Raw genomic sequence first — 17,853 nt, 5'->3', positions numbered from 1 at the left:
TCAGGGACTTCAAGCAGAAACGGGGCGGGGCCTTAGTTCAGCCCCGCACCAGCAGCGTCCCCGTTGCCGCGGTGACCCTGAGTTCCCCAGCGCGCATGACGGGGTCTGGCGCGGCCGCGGGGGGGCACAGGCGCGACACACGTGCCTGTCGCGGGGCGCGCGCCGCCGCACCCCCTGGGCTTGGCCTCTCGCGCAGGGAGTTGGACCCACGTGGCTCGTCCCTTTCACAGCCCCCCATACACACTAGCACGGGGGGCGCTGCGGGCAGCTCCGGGTCTGCACGCCGCTCTCCGCAGCGGGGAGTCCCCGCTCTGGCCTGATCAGCCCTTGGGGCCGGGGAGCCCGGTTAGTGTTGCTTTCAGTGGGACATGGGCCCACCGAGAACTGACAGGACGGCGACCCACCAAGGGCCTCACGCAGGCCATGGGGCAGCGACAGAGGGGGGCCTTTGCGTCACCTTCCAGCCTGCTCTGGGACTGGACTGGATCTGATGCAGTGCCTTAGGTGCAAAATGCTCCTTATCTTATTCCCTGCCCCGAGCTAGTTAGTACCCCTAACCTAGAGTCACACTGGAACTTGTTCCCTAGAGGTGAAGGCCTCTGGACCCCGTTGCCTAACCGCAAAGACAAATTCTCTGGCCTGTCCCAATTCTGTGGAGTTGTCATCTTTCTTAGCTATGGATATTTTTTTTGGGTGGGGTGGGGTGGAATATAAATCAACATCTGTTTTTCAAGGTGATAGAACATGGATTATCCTGTGAAAATGAGTATTTTCTGATATCATATCAGAGCCAACTGGGGTCCATCTAAACCAGTGGCTTGTCTCTGACAGTGGCCTGTAGTAGATACTTTTGCAGTTGCTAAAAACACACAATAGACAGTTATGTAATAATTTGCCCAAAGAGGAAGTTGCTTCCTAATCCAGAAAGCTAATCATGGTGTCTGCTGTGAAGCTGGAAGGTTTATATTCTATAGACATGTTTACCTTAATATATATATGGATATACATCCACCCAAGCACCTCTGAAAGCTGTGTAGGTAACTGAGTGCAGATGCCAGAGTCCATCAGTAGGAACAGGGTGTACTCTCTACTTTGCCTTGCTTTTTTATAAAAATTTTTTACATGAAGGTAATGGCATGGAAATTCCAGTTCTAGGAGCGTGTTTGGGTTTTTAGGGCCTTTGTCACTTGCTGTCTAACATTCTACTGCTTGCTGCTGTGGCCAATATATCTGTGGTTTAGCACTGGGATTACTTGTCTAATGAATATCCTCCGGGCACCGTGTCCCTGGGTTTTGAAATCTGTTGAAAATCTCATTCTGGAGCTGTCAGTATGGATGACAGCAGACCTGACCACTTCCCTCAGCACTGAACAGATGGAGCGATAAAGCAGATTCTGACCCTGGCAAACTTTCCCTTGTTTGAAGGGCTTGGTTAACAGGCTTATTGGCAGTTATTTAATTTCTTGTGGAGCTGGGATGTTGAGTTTGTTGCACTGTACAAGTGCCGGCACTGGTTTTTGCTCTCTGTGCTAGTGTGAAACAACATCTCACCAGGCCTACTCTGCGAGAACATGTTCTTATTTTCTACAGGGGCTGTGTAGGCAATCATGTTTAATTCCTGCACTCATTTTTAATGTCTAATTACATTCCCCACTAGAGGGCAGACACGACACACATTTGAATCTGAAATTTTATTGAACCATTAACCCCATGACTACATTGCAATCTCCTCAGAGTTAATGGATTATACAACACAGGGCAGGTTTAGCATCTCACTAAGAATAGTCTGACCTGCCTATCGGAGCATGGTGCAGCCTTTCAGCAAAGCTTTAACATATGCTAAAGAGCAGGATCTTACATTATAGGGTAGACACAGTGCAAGAGACCCCCCCCCCCGGTCCTGCCCTGCTTATCCTTAACTATATATAAAAGCTAATCACATCAGTTTGTATCTCAGTCTCTCAGCCAGATAAGCAGCCAAGACAAAGTGCTGTGGTTTTTCCCAGTAGATATGTATGTAAAAAATAATTCCTAAAATACCACAGTCCAAACTTGTATCATTTCTGCCATCTCCAATGTCTGGGGCATATGCTGAATTCCAGAGTTCCCAAATGAACAAAGATAATGAATGAGGCTGCGAGTCTGTCATGGAGGTCACGGATTCCATGACTTTCTGTGACCTCTGTGACTTCTGCAGCGGTTGGTGCTGGCTCAGGGGCTTCCCAAGCCGGGCAGCCCCTGGGCCAGCAGCAGCACTTTGGGTGTGTGGGAGGGGGCTCAGGGCTAGGGGCAGGCATTGGGAGGAGCGGGGGGCGCATACCTTGGGGCGAGGGGGCTCCCGGCTCCCACTGGCATGGCCCTGCAGCTTCTAGGTGATGGAAGAGCCAGGGGGCTCCGCACGCTGCCCGCAGGCACTGCCCTCTCAGCTCCCATTGGCTGTGGTTCCCAGCCAATGGGAGCTGCGCAGCCGGCACTTGTGGCGGGAGCAGCATGCGGAGCTCCCTGGCCCCTCCGCCGCCTAGGAGCTGCAGGGACATGCAAAGTCGGGTAGGTAGCCTGACAGCCCCACCAACCCCCCGCCCCCCTCCCCCCCCAGCACCAGCAGGGATCCCGGGCTGTGCATTGCTGCCCCCCCCAGCACTAGTGGGGGTCCTGGGCCACCTCCCCCAGCACCCATGGCACCCCCCGGACCGCCTCCCCCAGAGTACCCATGGCCCCCCGCCCAAGTTTTAGTTAGGGGTATACAGTAAAGGTCATGGACAGGTCACAGGCTGTGAATTTTTGTTTGCTGCCCATGACCTGTCCATGACTTTTACTAAAACTACCCATGACTAAAACGTACCCTTAATAATGAATACTATGATCCACACAAAATGTTCAGAGACAAGTCTCCTATGTCGGAAGTGCTCCCTCCCTAAGTATTGACGGGAGTGCAGGAGAAGTTCAGCAAGCTCATTTAGGGCTTGATCCTGCAATGTGCAGAGCACGCTGGCTCTTATCTAGTGAAACACTTATGCTTAAGGTTAAACACATGCTTGTGAGTAAGCCCATTAACTTCAATTGGCTAGCCACCTCCTTAAAAATTTATGCTTCTCTACATCAGGGCCAAAGTGCTCTACACCTTGTAGGAACAAGTGCTTGCTCAGAGGCCCATGTGGAATCTAGACACATGAGCTCCGTGCCAGGCAGGGCTTTGGAGCTGTGCTCTGGCTCCGCTCCAGGCAAAAACCTGCAGTTCCACTGCTCTGGAGCTGCTCCGCGCTCCAGCTCCGGGCTCCGCTCCAGAGCCCTGGTGCCAGGACTTTGTAAAAGAATGCGAGGGACTCCAGGCCTAGGAGATTGCATGGGGGCTGCAGATGCTGCACAATAGAAGGTCTTGCTCGAGAATGTTTTGAACCACACCCAACAGCTGGAGAACACCTGCCACCATTCTGACTTGCAAAGGCACAAACAAGCACTCAGTGCAGCCCCAAGCAATACCCCAAAACTCACAATGTATGCCCAGCCCTAGCCCAAAACCACTGAGACCTGGAAGAGCACTCCTGTAATGAACATGCCAAACTTCTCAGCACAGGGGTGGAGACTTGCAGTACTGGAATCCTTCAGCTACGCATGAGCCAGGATGGCCAGAGGCACTAGACACAAATTCTCTGGGCTTAGGAAACTCCCTGCACCACTCTGTCCACAGACTGCTGCAAACCAGCTGAAATCAGGGTCCTGGGGGCAGTCCTTGTTTAGCAGCGGCCATTCATTTCTTGGATTTTTCCATGGGTTTAGCTGATTGCTAGGACTATATTTGTGCTGCCCCCGTCTCTCGGGAATTGCCAATCTGCTGAGTCACTTCCTCTTCTCAGACCTTTCTTTTCCCTTTATCCTCTTTCTCTGGAAAGTGCTTTAGGAGGCAGTATAGTGGACAGAATGTGACTCATCTGCACCTGGCTTTTCGTTTGATGGTACTTGGGATGCTAAATGCTGCAGCCAGGGTCCAACAGTGTCTACTAGTATGTGTCTAGCTACGCAGCTCTGAGTGCTCCCTGGGAAATGGCCTGGATCTAGAGCAATTCCCAGCCTCTGTTATTTATATACCAGACTCCTCTCCTTGAGGATGCTCCACTTCCGTCATGACAGTGACTTTGTTTTTCCTGTTACATAGTCTCCTTGTGGCCAAAGCTTTCCTGTATTAGATCAGATGGTGGCAGTAGCACGCCTCCCTAAAATGGTGATGCAGCCGGATCTGTGTGTGGCTATGCTCATTCCCCAGAGTAGGAAGAGGGCAAGACAAATAGCCAGCAAGGAGGGGGTCAAAGTGACAATCTGTCCTTGTAACACAGCTAGCCAGAGCTCCAACAGCCATGCTGGGTATTCTGCTGTTGCTGCACCTGATAATTGGTGCTAGAAGGGTCATACAATTCATGGGGAATTGCTTGAACACACTCATGGGATCATGTTACAGATCACAGTGCTCCCACGCCCACCAGCCCTGCGGGTTTAGTGTGGGAATCAGTACATTCTCACTGCGGTCTCAGGCTGTCTCCTCTGTAAGCACAAGTGCAATCAAAGCCCTTTGAAAAAACAAAGCACCATAGAAGTGCTCAGTATTATTATTGGGATGGGTTGGTGATTTGCCCCATTAACCCCCATAGTTCTTCTCAGCGGCGGGTAATGAGGACTATGCCACTTGTATTTATGTTGGGCAGAGGAATGGCCACTGGATTGGGCTGGCGCCTGGTCTGGGAACAAAGTTAAGACCCTTGTTCTTCGGCGACTGAGAAACTTTGGCTCATCTGCTACTGAGGTCTTGTCCTTGGTAGTATGGCTGTAATTGCTTCATCCCCTGCCTTAAGCCTGTCTCCCCTCCCTGAGGCTCTCCTCTTCCTCATTCTGCAGCCGCTTCCTAGGCCAGTCCCTCATCCCCACCAACCACCAGGCATTCATGGTTCTCCAATAACACACACCATCCCTACAGCTTATTTGACAGGAGTGTAATTTCTCTGTAGGCTCTTGTTACACATTTGCCTAGAAGGGGGGGGTCCCACTGGGACTGGGGGGGTGCGAGCCTGCAGGGAGGCCTTGCCAGGAATGGGCACAACTGAGGCCCTGGCTCGTGTAGCAGTTCAGGTGAGTGAAGCGGGAGAGTTAGTAGCAAAGCCTGAAGAGTTAATTTCTGAAGCACTACACTACCCCTCTGTTTCTGCACCACTCTCCTGGCTGACTGAAGAACATGCTGAGGGAAGCCGTCTCTCCGCTCCTTGGGATGAGGAGACAGCTCGGGTTGTACAGAGCAGGCGTCAAACAACCAGCAGCCTTCCTTCCTCTCATGCTGGCAGGTCCATGCGGAGGGTGGATGAGGAGAGAGCAGGGAGCCTGCTGCTAGCTTCTGGCCGCCTGCGCTTCAGGACTGTCCTCTTGGGGCTCATCCTCATCTGACTGCACCACGGGGGTCTCAGCCCCCTCCTCGCTGGTGTCCAGGCTGTTCAGGTCTGTGGACACGGAAGATGTGGATGAGATCCGGGATTTTATCTCAGCCGCATTGGGCACTTGCAGGGTGATTTCCTCCTGGTAGTGGCTGGGCTCTGCCCAAGGAGAGAGGCAAGATTAGCAGAAGAAACCAACATGCTAGCATCTTTGCAGGCCTTGTGCCCAGCCCCCTTCACCTCCACCATACCCCTCTGCAGGCAGGCTGTGCCTTCATCCCTTTCCCAGCCCATTGCAGGGGCTATATATGTGCAGAGCGCCATTTCAGCAGGGGCAGCGACTCTGGTACACAATGTTTCTAGGCCCTTTAGGAGCAAAGGCGATGAGGCTGGAACTATCCCTATCAGGAGAGGTGGGGGGTCGGAGGGATTTGGGTGGGAGTCACTGGGCTCAAAATTCTTATTGTCCATGAGCAGAGAGACATGAGCTGGCCGGAAGCAGGACTGAGCTGCTGAGCTACCGATCCCTTAGCCCGACTTTGATCCCCAGCACGAGCCAGGCTGCTGCCAGAGCCGGGTCTCCTTCCCCAGTCCCAGACTTTGGCAGCAGGGCATGTGCCTCACATTCCTTCCCCATTTTTGGCAGTGGAGCCTTTTCCGTCTCGCTTGTAAAATTCCAGCTTGGGGCCTTCATGTGTGAGGCCGTTTAACTGGCACAGAGGAGAATCTGCCGCTAAATGGCTTGACTCATTCTCAGAGTGACTCATTCTCAGAGTCTCTGCAAGGAGCGCAGTATGGGGTGATCAGGCTGCCGATGCCTCCTCCTCCCCCATTGGGGTCCCCCTCTCCAGGCAATGAGCTCAACACAGGGTAACTGGGGTCTGCAAGGCTCCCCACTCCCCATGTGAGGAGCCCAGCCTGGGGCCACCACGGTGCTGACACTGCCCCCAACAGGGAGCTCAATGCAAGACAGTCAGGGTCTTGGCACCCCCACACTTTGTGCAGAGAGCTCAGCATGGGCAATCAGGGCCCAGGGGAGCGTGAGCATGTGAGGAGTGCGGCAGGGGTGATGGGACAGTGGCTGCTCTAGAGCAGTTTGGGGGGACAAGAATTCAGTCTTACAAACCCTAAAAAGCTCAGAGTGCACATCAGCCCTGGAAAACTTGGATCCATAATTCTCTGCTCCCAGCAATGGTGGCTGTAGTGTAGACAGGGGACAGTGTTTGTACAACAGTACCCTTCCCTAAGATTAGATGTCGTGATGCTGAAAATGCCTGTGCCCTTTCTACTCGGCAGCCTCCATTGCTCATATCGTCGATGGTGCTGTACTAGCGGAGCTGTGCTGATGTGAACTTTTCCAACCCCACAGGCCAAAGCCACAAGTTTGTTGCCCTTCAGGACTGAAGAGAATCACAGCAGGGCTTGGACTGGATCGAAGAACTGACCAGCTGGCGTGAAGGTTGGGGGGACAGCAGGGAGCAAACAAGGAGGGTTGCGTACATACCTGGCAGGAGACCGGCAACATTGTTATCCTCTGTCCCACAGCTGAGAAACACGTCCATGGTGTCCTGGTCAGAAAGGTCCATCATCTCCATCTGCTCCAGCATGTCCACATTCACCTCCATGGAGGAAATGCTGCCCAGCGGAGCTGCAGAGACACGGGCCAGAAAACAAGGGAGGGCCCATCACTAGTGCCAGCCAGATGAGAACCTATTAGCCCTGGACCAGCAGCACTGAGAAGCAGATGCCATGGGAGGCCAGCTTGTGGGACTAGTCTACTGGCTTGCTTATAGTGTGAGCTCTTCAGGGCCCTTATCTTTATGACCTGTTCAGGGCTCTATAAATAACAGGTCACCCCCTCCGCACTGCCTTCGATCCCATTCTGTGTGTGACAGACACCTCCCCCTAGCCCCGGGCGGGCGGCACTTACGTCTCCTGTGCTCTATCTGCAAGTGGGACATGGGGAAGAAGAAATCCACATCATGCTGGAAAACCTCCTCAAAGAACTTCTGCCTGTCACGTAATTTGAGCTGCTGCTGCATCTGCTCTGGCTCCAGTCCCCGCTGCCCATGCTCCATGTCAGCTGTAGAGGAACAAGTTGGAAGATCAGGCACAGGCTAGATGCAGTCAGATGGGGCATGGGAGATCAGCCAAGGCCAAGAAGGGCTGCATAAGTCCACCCTATTCCTTCTATCAGTGTCCTGCAGGATAGGTATTGCTCTCCTGCTCTACTTTATCCATGGGGGTGCGTTGTGATTTGGTAGCAATGGAAGAGGTATTACAGGCCACGGAGCTTGCTCCAGCAGTGCAATCTGTGCTGGGGGCCACTGCTACTGACTCTGCTCCTGTGATACAGCCCAGTCTGGTGTCCACAGCTGCAATGACCGTCTCATACTTTGGGCTTCCCCACCTTTCTTCCAGGGTTCTCAAAGCGCTCTACAAACTTTAACTCTCACTCCCTCCGTGAGAGGGGATTAGTGTTCTGTTATCCCCATTTTCCAGAGAGGGAAACTGAGGCACGAAAAGCAGAAGTGACTTGCCCAGGGTCACCCAGTATCAGAGCCAGGAATAGAACCAGGTCCTCCTGACTCACAAGCCTCTGCTCTAACCACTAATCAGCGGTTCTCAAACTGTGGGTCGGGACCCCAAAGTAGGTTGCAACCCCATTTTAATGGGGTCACCAGGGCCAGCCTTAGACTTGCTGGGACCCAGGGCTTGGGCTCCGGCCCCCTGTCCGTCCCCCACAGGGCAGTGGGGCTCAGGCTCCAACCCCCTCTCTTTCCCCACCCGGGGCAGCAGGGCTCAGGCTCCGGCCCTCCACTCCCGGGGTCATGTAGTAATTTTGTTGTCAGAAAGGGGTTGCGGTACAATGACGTTTCACTCCTGCCTTGCTTGGCAGAGAAGAATCATGGCAGCCCAGATGTTGACTGTTCAGGACTGTAACTAGAGTGCTCAAGTGTGCGTGATATGGGGTAGTCTCAGCTCCAGCCTGTCACACTCTGGTTTTCCTGCTGCCTAACAAAGGGTTAACCAGAGAGTTGCCTTTGAATATTAACACAGCAGAAACTCTCCCAGGAACAGGAACTGACCCTGAGTGCCAGGGATACTGGACTGAGAAATGTGATAGTAATAAAATGGCATTAACACCCCCACCCCCACCTACAAACACTCCCCTCCGTACACCAGTCTATAATCCCAGTCCCCCGCCGCCCCACACACACATACAGACAAACAGGCTCCTCCATTCGCCCCACCCCCTTCACACACAGCCAGCCTGGATCTCTGCATTTGCATTCCTTTCGGCTGAGCCCTCCGCAGGGAACAAGGTGATGGAGGGCCAGTTCCTCCTAAGCACAGCCGGGCCTGCCTCTGTCCCTCCTGCCTTAGGAAAGCAGAGGAGCAAAGAACCTGCAGCCCTTCTAGCTTGGCCAATTGGTTTCCTGGGCCCAGATCCGCTAAGGTGTTCGAGTTCAATGGAATTTAGGAGCCTAAATACCTTTGAGGAACTGGGCCTTGCTGGTTTATTCCAGCAGCTGCCTGGATGCTCCCAGACTGGAGTCTCATTCCAGGATCCGTCTCTGCTACTCTTGGCCAGGCAAGGAAAATGTGACAACCCAGCCGGGCAGGGCAGAAACCAGGGAAACCAAACAAACATTCTAGCCTGTCCCCATCCCAGCACTGACCAAACCCACCTCCTGCTGCTGGAAGCGGGGGCGGGGGGGAATCCCAGCAAAGAGCAGCAATTGCCTGGGATCCCCACCCTGGCTGGCGGGGGCTGTGTCTGGATCAGGACCAGAATGTTATAACATAGGACCCCGGAGGAAACAAACTTCTTCTTCCCTCCCCCCAAACACCTGCCCCAGGGAAACCCCTCAGGGCTAAACTCCCTGCCCAGACACCTGCCCCAGGGACACCCAGCAGGGCTAAATTCCCCCCCTCCCAATACCTGCCATAGGGAAACCTCTTAAGGCTAAACTTCTTCCCCATCAGACATCTGCCCCAGGGAAACCCCACAGGACTAATCTCCGCCCCCTACCCTCCCCCCCACACCTGCTGCAGGGAAACCCTTCAAAGCTAGGTTTCAGAGTAGCAGCTGTGTTAGTCTGTATCCTCAAAAAGAACAGGAGTACTTGTGGCACCTTAGAGACTAACAAATTTATTAGAGCATAAGCTTTCGTGGACTACAGCCCACTTCTGCATCCTATGTACTCCTGTTCCTTCAAAGCTAAACACCCCCTCCTTACACCTGCCCCACGGAAACCCCTCAGGGCTAAACTCCTGCATCTGAAATATACCAAACAGGAACCAGCTGCCAACGCTGTGTGACTTATACTCCTGGTGACCTGAAACCCCGTTTCCCCCGGGGTTCTGTATTCATTTCTGGTTCTGCTTGTCCCATTACTGCTGGGCCCATTTCCAGGCTCCAACCCACCTGGCATAAGTTCTGGTTCCAAGATGCCCAGCCCAGGTCTAGGCCTCCCCACTTACTGCAGCCAGAGAGATCAGTGCCAGCCCCTGCTGCTGTCTGTCTCCTTGTCCATCGCCAAGGGCTGGGCTGGCAAGGTGCCCATGCAGCCAGGATCTCACACACTTTGCCAAGAGACTAAACCCCGTGTTGAAAGCGCCTTAACAACATGTCGAGATTAAGCCCATTTTACTTTCCTTGCTGGTCTCACCATCTGCTGCTGCACTGGCCAGGAGCTCATTCTCCTCCTTATCCTGGGGCAAGGCCACACAGAATCTAAGCCCCCCCACTCCTTTGATCCCACACATATTCGCTAATCCATCAGCAACTCCAGAGCTGTGTCAGAGTCTGGGAGGCAGAGAAGGGCTGGGGGAACAGCTACGGCACAGAGGCAGGAAGGAGACTGGGGTGGTCTAATTACAAAGCTCTGGGCTGCACAAAGAACAGGTTAACCCTGGAGGATTGTGTCTCCCTCAATTAGCATCGAGGTAACTCTGGGCCCCTTTGGCAGCCCCTGCAGGGTAGCTAATGACTAAGGCTATGATTTAGTCATGGAGGCCACAGCAGTCACGGATTCCGTGACTTTCCCGCACCTCCGTGACGTCTAGGGCTTCAGGAGGCGGAGACGGGACTGTGCGCCCCTGCCCTGAAACTGGGGCTGGCTGGAACCAGGACGCTGCAGCTCTAGCCCCACAGCTTCTGCCAGGAGCTTCAGCCAGGGATGCACTCCCCAGCCCCACGGTGTCCCGGGCTTGGCGGGGGCTGCAGATGGAGCCGCACGCCCTAGCCCCGCAGTGTCCCAGGCTTGGCGGGGGCTGCAGCCGGGGCCAAGTAGGGCCAAGTACTCAAACCCTGCGGTGTTCCAGGCTTGGCAGGGGCTGTAGCCGGGGCTGTGTGCCCCTGCCCAGCGGCTGCACTGGGGACAGTGCATCCCCCTTGCAGCCTTCATGGCCATATGCCACCCCCAGCTGTGGCTGAGGCTTGGTGGGAGCTGCAGCCAGGGCCACACACCCCTGTCCCATAGCTGTGGCCCGCTGGCGTGGGAGCTCGGCCTGACCATCCCCTCTGCGATGGGACTCCATTCTTCCCCCCTACATAGCCCTGCCCCCAGGGTATTTTTAGTAATGTCACGGACAGGTCACCGGCTCCGTGAATTTTTGTTTATTGCCCATGACCTGTCCGTGACTTTTACTAAAATAACCATGATAAAATCTTAGCCTTACTAATGACACAGCCCAGCTGCATGGAGCCTGCCCTATTGTGCTTTCCCACCAGGGCAGAGTCACCAGCTTCCCGCCGCTCCAGGAAAGCTGCAGCTGTAGCATTGTTGGAATCCCTGGCTAACAGGCTGGACCATCCAGTGGCTTGTCACAATTTTCCCAGGGAAAGTGGCCAACAAATTCAAGTAGTGCAGAGAAGCCAAGGTTCAGGTACTGGCGGTGTTAAGCAGCTCTAGTGAAACCCCTGAGAGCTGGGGACACTTTGGAGAAGGTGATCCTGAAGTTCTTGCACCTCACGCTCCTTCCCAAGGGCCCTCATTCCCCATATCCTTGGCATCAACAGCGTCCACAACCACAGGCTGGCTTCCACAACCACAGCGTGACTCTTACTATGTATTTGTACAGCACCTAGCACAGCAGGGCCTGTCCTCAGGCAGGGTACCTAGATACTATTGCAATATCAATATGAACCTAACAGATTAATAATACTGCCGTTTGGGGACCCAATAGCCGATATGTTACAACTTCACTTTCCAGTAGAGCAACAAGCACCATGTGATCAACTTGGTGCACCTATTCCATTGGAACAGGGGACACAGTGGAAACAGGGACACACTGACCCCAGTCACTCTAGTATTGGAGGAAAGCACGGTGCCCTGGGTTCCCTTTGATTTGAGCCCTGTCTGTAGAGGTGAGCTCCCAATCTCTGCCAGGAGGAAGCACTGTCTGTATGCAGAGGGGAAGGGGGAACGCACAGCTATTCCAGTCTCAGGCCCTCCCTGCAAGAACATTGCAGGATAAAGGTTAAGGCCATCCTAAGAGTTTGCAATTTTCTACACTGTTAATGCACACATTGTACATCTCTCTCCCAAGACATGACAACTACAACCATGGGATGTTCCAGGCACCCAGGAGGAGATGCAGGGAGGTGGCATGGGTTGGTACACTCACAGCTGGCGCTGGTATGTTACTCTCACTCAAGAGCTGTGCTAGAGCCTCAATGGGGAAGATGTGCCTGCATTTATTAGCAAACTTGTCTGTAAATTCCTTGGCGTGCTTTTATTAGCCAGTTGAGTAGCCGGCACTGAATACCATTATGTAACTAAGGCAGGCATCAAGCAAGATGTGCAGCGGGGTGACTGACTGGTGACTGCAGTGAGAAACAGAGATGGAGCCTTTTCCCCCACTTCCTCATCTCAGCTCCCTCTCTCCCTTCCCCCTCGCTCTGTTCCTGTATCTCAGGCACTCTAGGAGGCCAAGAGCTCTGCTCATGTATTTGCAGCTAAATAACCGCCATGAGGAAATAAAAGAGACTAACATTCCCTGTCTCTGCCCTTCGCCATGTGACTGATGGTCACATTCTCCTCGCTGTCAGTCGCTGTGATTGTCTCATCAGGATGGCATGTTCCCAGCAAGTGACACACACACTCACACAATGCAGCCCCTGTGCGCTGCAGGGAATTCATTCTGAGGTTTAAATACCTGCTGGTGGTCTTTTTTACAAGGCACTCAACCAATGGGCTGAGGCTTATGCACATTCGCAGTTGGGACACAGCACTGCCTCTCCTGGATCACTGACCCCCCAACACATCAGCCTGTCACTTCCCAAGAGCGTGAAATGGCACCAGGCTCCCTGCTGCCTTCAAATCCTTCCGGCTCTTGCTGTTCATTAGGCACCAAAGCCTATAGAAGAACTGGACCTGAATGCAAGTGTGGGGACTGAAGGGAGAGGAGCCAGCCTACCACAGCCCCGTGGGAAGGAAACAGATATGGGGATTTCCTTCTACTGCCATTGCTCGGTTTCTTCGGTCCCAGCCTCTCCCAGCAGCAGGAAGCAATGTAAGGAGCCAGGGGAGGTGTTCTGGCTCCAGAGACTCCAGTGCCACCCTGCCTTCGCAAGATGTACTGAAAGAAACAGGGCAGATATGCTGGCTGGGTTGCACAGCTGGGATTCTCTGTCTCTCAGCACGAGACCCTGTAGGGTGACTGCAGAAAGGCCAGACATGGAAGGTGCTCAGCTCCTCTATTCCCCATCTTCCTGCAGGAAGCATAATAGTGAACAGTGCAGGAGTTCCAGCCACAAGGAGCTCCCAGTCCCAGCTATTCCACACCAGCAGGGAATGGGGCCGAGCATTGGCTTTGGGTAGCTCCCAGCGACTGAGGGTGATATGAGCCCTGGGGGTGATATGGCTGAATGGATTATTTGGGACACAGTGAGATCTTTTCATTGATTTCTTGGGCTGAGCACTGAGCACACGGCAGCTTGTCTGGCCGTGTTTCCGCTGGGAGTGGACATGTTTGTCATTTCCCCTTGTCCTGCTGGATCCTAGTACAAACCCCACTCTGTGCACCAGGCAGTCTGAATGGATGTGGGTGGGGGGCTTGTTAAAGGAGGCACAATCCAAGAGGAGATGGGGAGAGGGTTTTCTTTAATTGATGTCTCTTTAAATCCCTTGAAAACTCCCCAAGAGATTAAAGAAACAGAGTAAGCCATGAATGGGGCAAAGTCAGGGGGAAAGGGGAGGTTAACAGAGTATAAATGAGGGAAGGAGGTACATTCTGCAGGGTGTGGATCAGTTCTCTAGGGAGCGACTCCAAGGAGCACAGCTTCACACCCGATCTGGCCATGCCATGACGGGGCATTCCCTCAAAAGCATCACCCCAGGCCCTGTGAACCGGAACAGGGACACACTGACCCCATTCACACTAGTGGTGGAGGAAATCACAGTACCCTGGGCTCCCTTTGATTGAAGCCCTGTCTATAGAGGTGAACTTCCAACCCCTGCCAGAAGGAGGCATTACACGGAACAGGTCAGGACAGTGACTGTGGGGGGAGCTCGCAGCTACTCCAGTCTGAGCCCCTCTCAGCAAGAACATTGCAGGATAAAGGGTAAAGCCACTCTAAGAATTTGCAACTTCCTTCAGTCTTGGGGAGAAGCAGCTAGAGCAGAACCATTGGAATGACCTAGAAGAGGCCTGTAGCGATGAGCTGACCATAAACTGGATGCCTGGAACCTGCCGAATGCTCCTGTTCAAATTATCTGCGCAGCCTCCCTCTCAGATTCCGCATCTGGCCTCCTACCGCAGCAAAAGGAAAAACTTAAACCCAAGCCTGCCGGGTGAGAGGGAGTGCACAGGACGGGGAGAGGGAGGGAAGTGGTTTTAGCAGAGACAGAGCAGGAAAAAACAGGAGGGCGGAGAGCAAGAGTGTCAGTGGGGTGAGGAGGTGGCACCTTGTGATCCTGATTTCTGACATGGACTCTTCATGAACGGTATTCGGTATTCCAGCCAATCCTCAACTCCTCCGTGACTCCACACTAAAAATATCCCCACAGCCCAGAGCTCTCTCCCCAGCAGAGGCCACGTCACAAGACCCTGCTATTTACAGGGCCTGATTCACTTGACATAGAACCCTGAGCAGGATAAAGCCAGGAGCGCATTCGGGAAGATGAGAGGAGGTGGGGAGGCTCATAAGCCACACAGGGGATGTCTACATAGCCCAAGGCAGCGAACCTCCCAGCCCAGGTCGACAGACTCGGGCTACAGGAGCTTGCGCTAGTGCTCTAACAATAGCGTGGTAGACAGCGCTGTGAAGTTGCAGCACGAACTGGAGCTCGGGCTCTGAAGCCTAGGGATGGGGATGGTCTTCACAGTCCAAGCTCCAGCACAAGCCACAACTTCAAAGTGCTGCCCACCCAGCTATTTTTAGAGCGCTCGGGTGAGTCCTGCTAGCCGGCGTTGGTCGAGCCGGGCTGGGAGGCTCGCTGCTACAGGCTGCATGGACAGGCAGCCTCCACACCATGTTCTGCCCCACACACTGAAGCTTTTCCAAGTCCTGCTGAGAGGCTCATTAAAGGAGCTGGGAAACCACCCTGTCTCTCCTCCCCAGCTTGGCCTGGAGCTGGCCTGGCTGTGCAGAGACCTTCACTGACTCACTGTCTGCTCGGCTCCATGGAGCTTCTCTGTCCGGAACACTTGCTGCTTCAGGGGTTTGCTCCTGTCCTTAGGTTCCACAGGTGACAGGGAGTGGCTGGCTCATTACAAAAGCAGCTTTGCCTCTCCTGGAATGGACACCTCCTCATCTATTATTGGGAGTGGACTACATCCACCCTGATCGAGTTGGCCCTGTCAATACTGGTTCCCCACTTGTGAGGTAACTCCCTTCTCTTCGTGTGTCAGTATATAATGCCTGCATCTGTAATTTTCACTCTACGCGTCTGAAGAAGTGAGGTTTTTACCCACGAAAGCTTATGCTCAAATAAATCTGTTAGTCTTTAAGGTGCCACCGGACTCCTTGTTGTTTTTGTGGATACAGATTAACATGGCTACCCCCTGATAAGGGAGAGCTTTGCCGATCCGGATCAGACAATGGCCCAGCCAGCTCTGGGCCCAGTTTCTGGCAAAGGTCAGTGCCTGATGCTTCACAGGAAAGCAGCCTGCACCCCCACCAAAAGGAATGCCCCCAGCTGAAGGGCACATCCCATAGGGCAAGCCCTTCCTACCACCCTGCAGCTTGAAATGTGACTGCCTGGATCTCAGCATGTAGAACTACTATTGATATTACAATGGGATATGAAAGGATGGAGGCACCAATCACCAGGGGGCATATGGGAAGAGCGACTTCAGGGGAGGCTGGTGCATGATGACTGTGAGATGGAGGCAGGGGGTTGGTGGCTGTGCAGAGGTGAGCAGCCAGGAAATCGGGATTGTAGAGCTGAGGGCTTTGGTGAGGGAGCTGCTGCTTGGTGGGGTGGAGAGGTGCCCTGTGTGCGGGGGTGGGGGTGGAGAGGAGCTGGTGGGTGGGTTGTGTGGGGTGTATGAAGAGATGTGGGAAGGTGCAGGCGAAAAGGCACTATAGGGTGTATGGAGGGATGTGGGAAGGCGCTGGCGGAAGGGCACTATGGAGTGTATGGAGGGATGTGGGAGGGCACTGGTGTACAGGTTGTATGGCTGAATTCTGTGGGGAAGGACAGAGAAGGGCTATGCCCATGGGAGGAGAGGGCTGTAGTGTCCATGGGACCATCGGTGGGGGGTGCTCTGCCTGGTGCCTGTTCACAGCATGGTTTGCGGCTGCTGCCTGTGGAGTCTATAAAAAGAAGAACAGGAGTACTTGTGGCACCTTAGAGACTAACAAATTTATTAGAGCATAAGCTTTCGTGGACTACAGCCCACTTCTTCGGATGCATATGTTGCTCCAGCCGGGGCCTGGCGGCAGCTTCCGAAGATGAGCCAGAGCTAAAGAATTCACTAAAAAAGGAAAGGGTTCAGAGAGTCGTGTGCCGGGGGCAAGGCATGGGGGAGCAGAGCGCCACTGGGTTAGCACTTCCACACGGATAAACCCCCAACTCCCTCCGTCAGTCAGTACCTTTGTGTACATGTACACACACAGACACACACAGAGGGGACTGACACAGACAGAACACAGGGCGGCGTCTAGACTAAACTGTGGCTGAGCAGTAATTGCTCAAGTTTGACTGTAAATTTCCAGAGCAAACATTTGGCTGAGAGAGATGCACCCAGTGCAAGGCTGACCCAGGTGTGGCTGAGTGGGTGTGCAATGTAAGTGTGTGAGAGAAGGGGCGAGTGGGTGTAGGTGAAAGTTGTGTGAAACAGACGGGAAGTGTGTGTGAGTCACGGGTGACGGCCAGTGCCTGTGCCCATGATATATGACACTTTGGGGACGGGGGTGAATCAGCCGGTTTCTGTACAATAGTCAGGATTGTTCTGGGCTGTTGACCACTGCAAGATAATTGTGAATCCCTAAACTCAGTGTTTTAAGTGGCTTGGGAAAATAGGGTGGGGGGAAGGGCTTTTATGACAATCCCAGCTGCAATAAATGTTCATGCACGGGCAGGGCAGTGCTTTCACCCTTAGTGAGCTGACTCCGTTTTAATTCTTTTTTGCCGGGACTGTGACCCATGGCGACCCTGCCCACTTTAAGTCCCCCTGACCTGGGCCCACGCAAGAGCTGCAGTGTCAGCAGTGTGCCCCCCTCCTGCGGGAGGCTGCCCAGGCAGGAGGCAGCTGCTGTCTGTGTGCGTGGGTGAGCGGGCACTGGCCTCCGGCTGGCGGTAGTGACTGTGCCGGCGATGCAGTTGGGATACAGGGGGTTGCTCCAAGCCCCGCTCAGTGCAGCGGGCATCAGGAGCGTGCCCTCAGCCTCACGTGGGTCTCAACCCTGGGGCGCTGTCCGGGCCAGGGAGGGTCCCTGCTGGGGAACATTAGAGCCCTGGAGCAGAGAGTGCATCGGAGGGGGAGAGGACGCCTCCTGCCCGGTCCTGCACATGTCCCTCCACGCCTGCTCCCGGACAGTCAGCGGCAGGGTGATCCCTCCACCGAGCCAGGGGGGACCCTCGCTGGGAAGCCACCGGGCAAATAACCACCCCCGCACCAGCCCTCCGGAGAGGGGACTTACAGGCCAGCCTCCTGCTCTGGCTGTGAGCTCCGGGTCCGGACATGGCCAGCAGCGGACGGGCAGGCGGGCGCTGTCTGCTGCAGGCAGCCCCAGAGCGCGCTCAGGGCTGGGTGGTTGCAGGGGGCGCTGCAGCCCGGTGCACGCTTCTCTCTCCAGGCAGGGCAGGCAGCGCTCCAGCGGGTCTGGCCCGGCCGAGAGTGCAACTGGGGCTGCCTCCCGGGCCGGGCTGGCTGGGGCTCGGCAGACTGTACCAACTGCGTGATCCGGAAAGGGGGTGGGATAGCAGCTCGCACGGGCTCCGGGCTCCCGTTGGCTGTACCAAGGCCAGGCGCTGGCGCC

General features: G+C 54.4%; 1 protein-coding gene across 1 annotated transcript; it reads right to left on the bottom strand.

The window, feature by feature from the left end:
• Window positions 1–2,749: 2,749 nt before the first annotated feature.
• DBNDD2 (dysbindin domain containing 2) lies at window positions 2,750–17,795 on the bottom strand. Its single transcript, XM_034787542.1, has 4 exons — window positions 17,515–17,795; window positions 7,345–7,497; window positions 6,919–7,062; window positions 2,750–5,573 (listed from the first exon to the last, which is right to left on the bottom strand). The coding sequence occupies exons 1-4, from the start codon at window positions 17,555–17,557 to the stop codon at window positions 5,371–5,373; spliced, it is 543 nt and encodes a 180-aa protein (XP_034643433.1). The 5' UTR covers window positions 17,558–17,795; the 3' UTR covers window positions 2,750–5,370.
• Window positions 17,796–17,853: the final 58 nt, after the last annotated feature.

Source organism: Trachemys scripta, chromosome 12, assembly GCF_013100865.1.
Source record: "Trachemys scripta elegans isolate TJP31775 chromosome 12, CAS_Tse_1.0, whole genome shotgun sequence".
NCBI lineage: Eukaryota > Metazoa > Chordata > Testudines > Emydidae > Trachemys > Trachemys scripta.
Note: the sequence above shows the minus strand (reverse complement) of the source record. Positions and strands in the feature narration are given on the sequence as shown.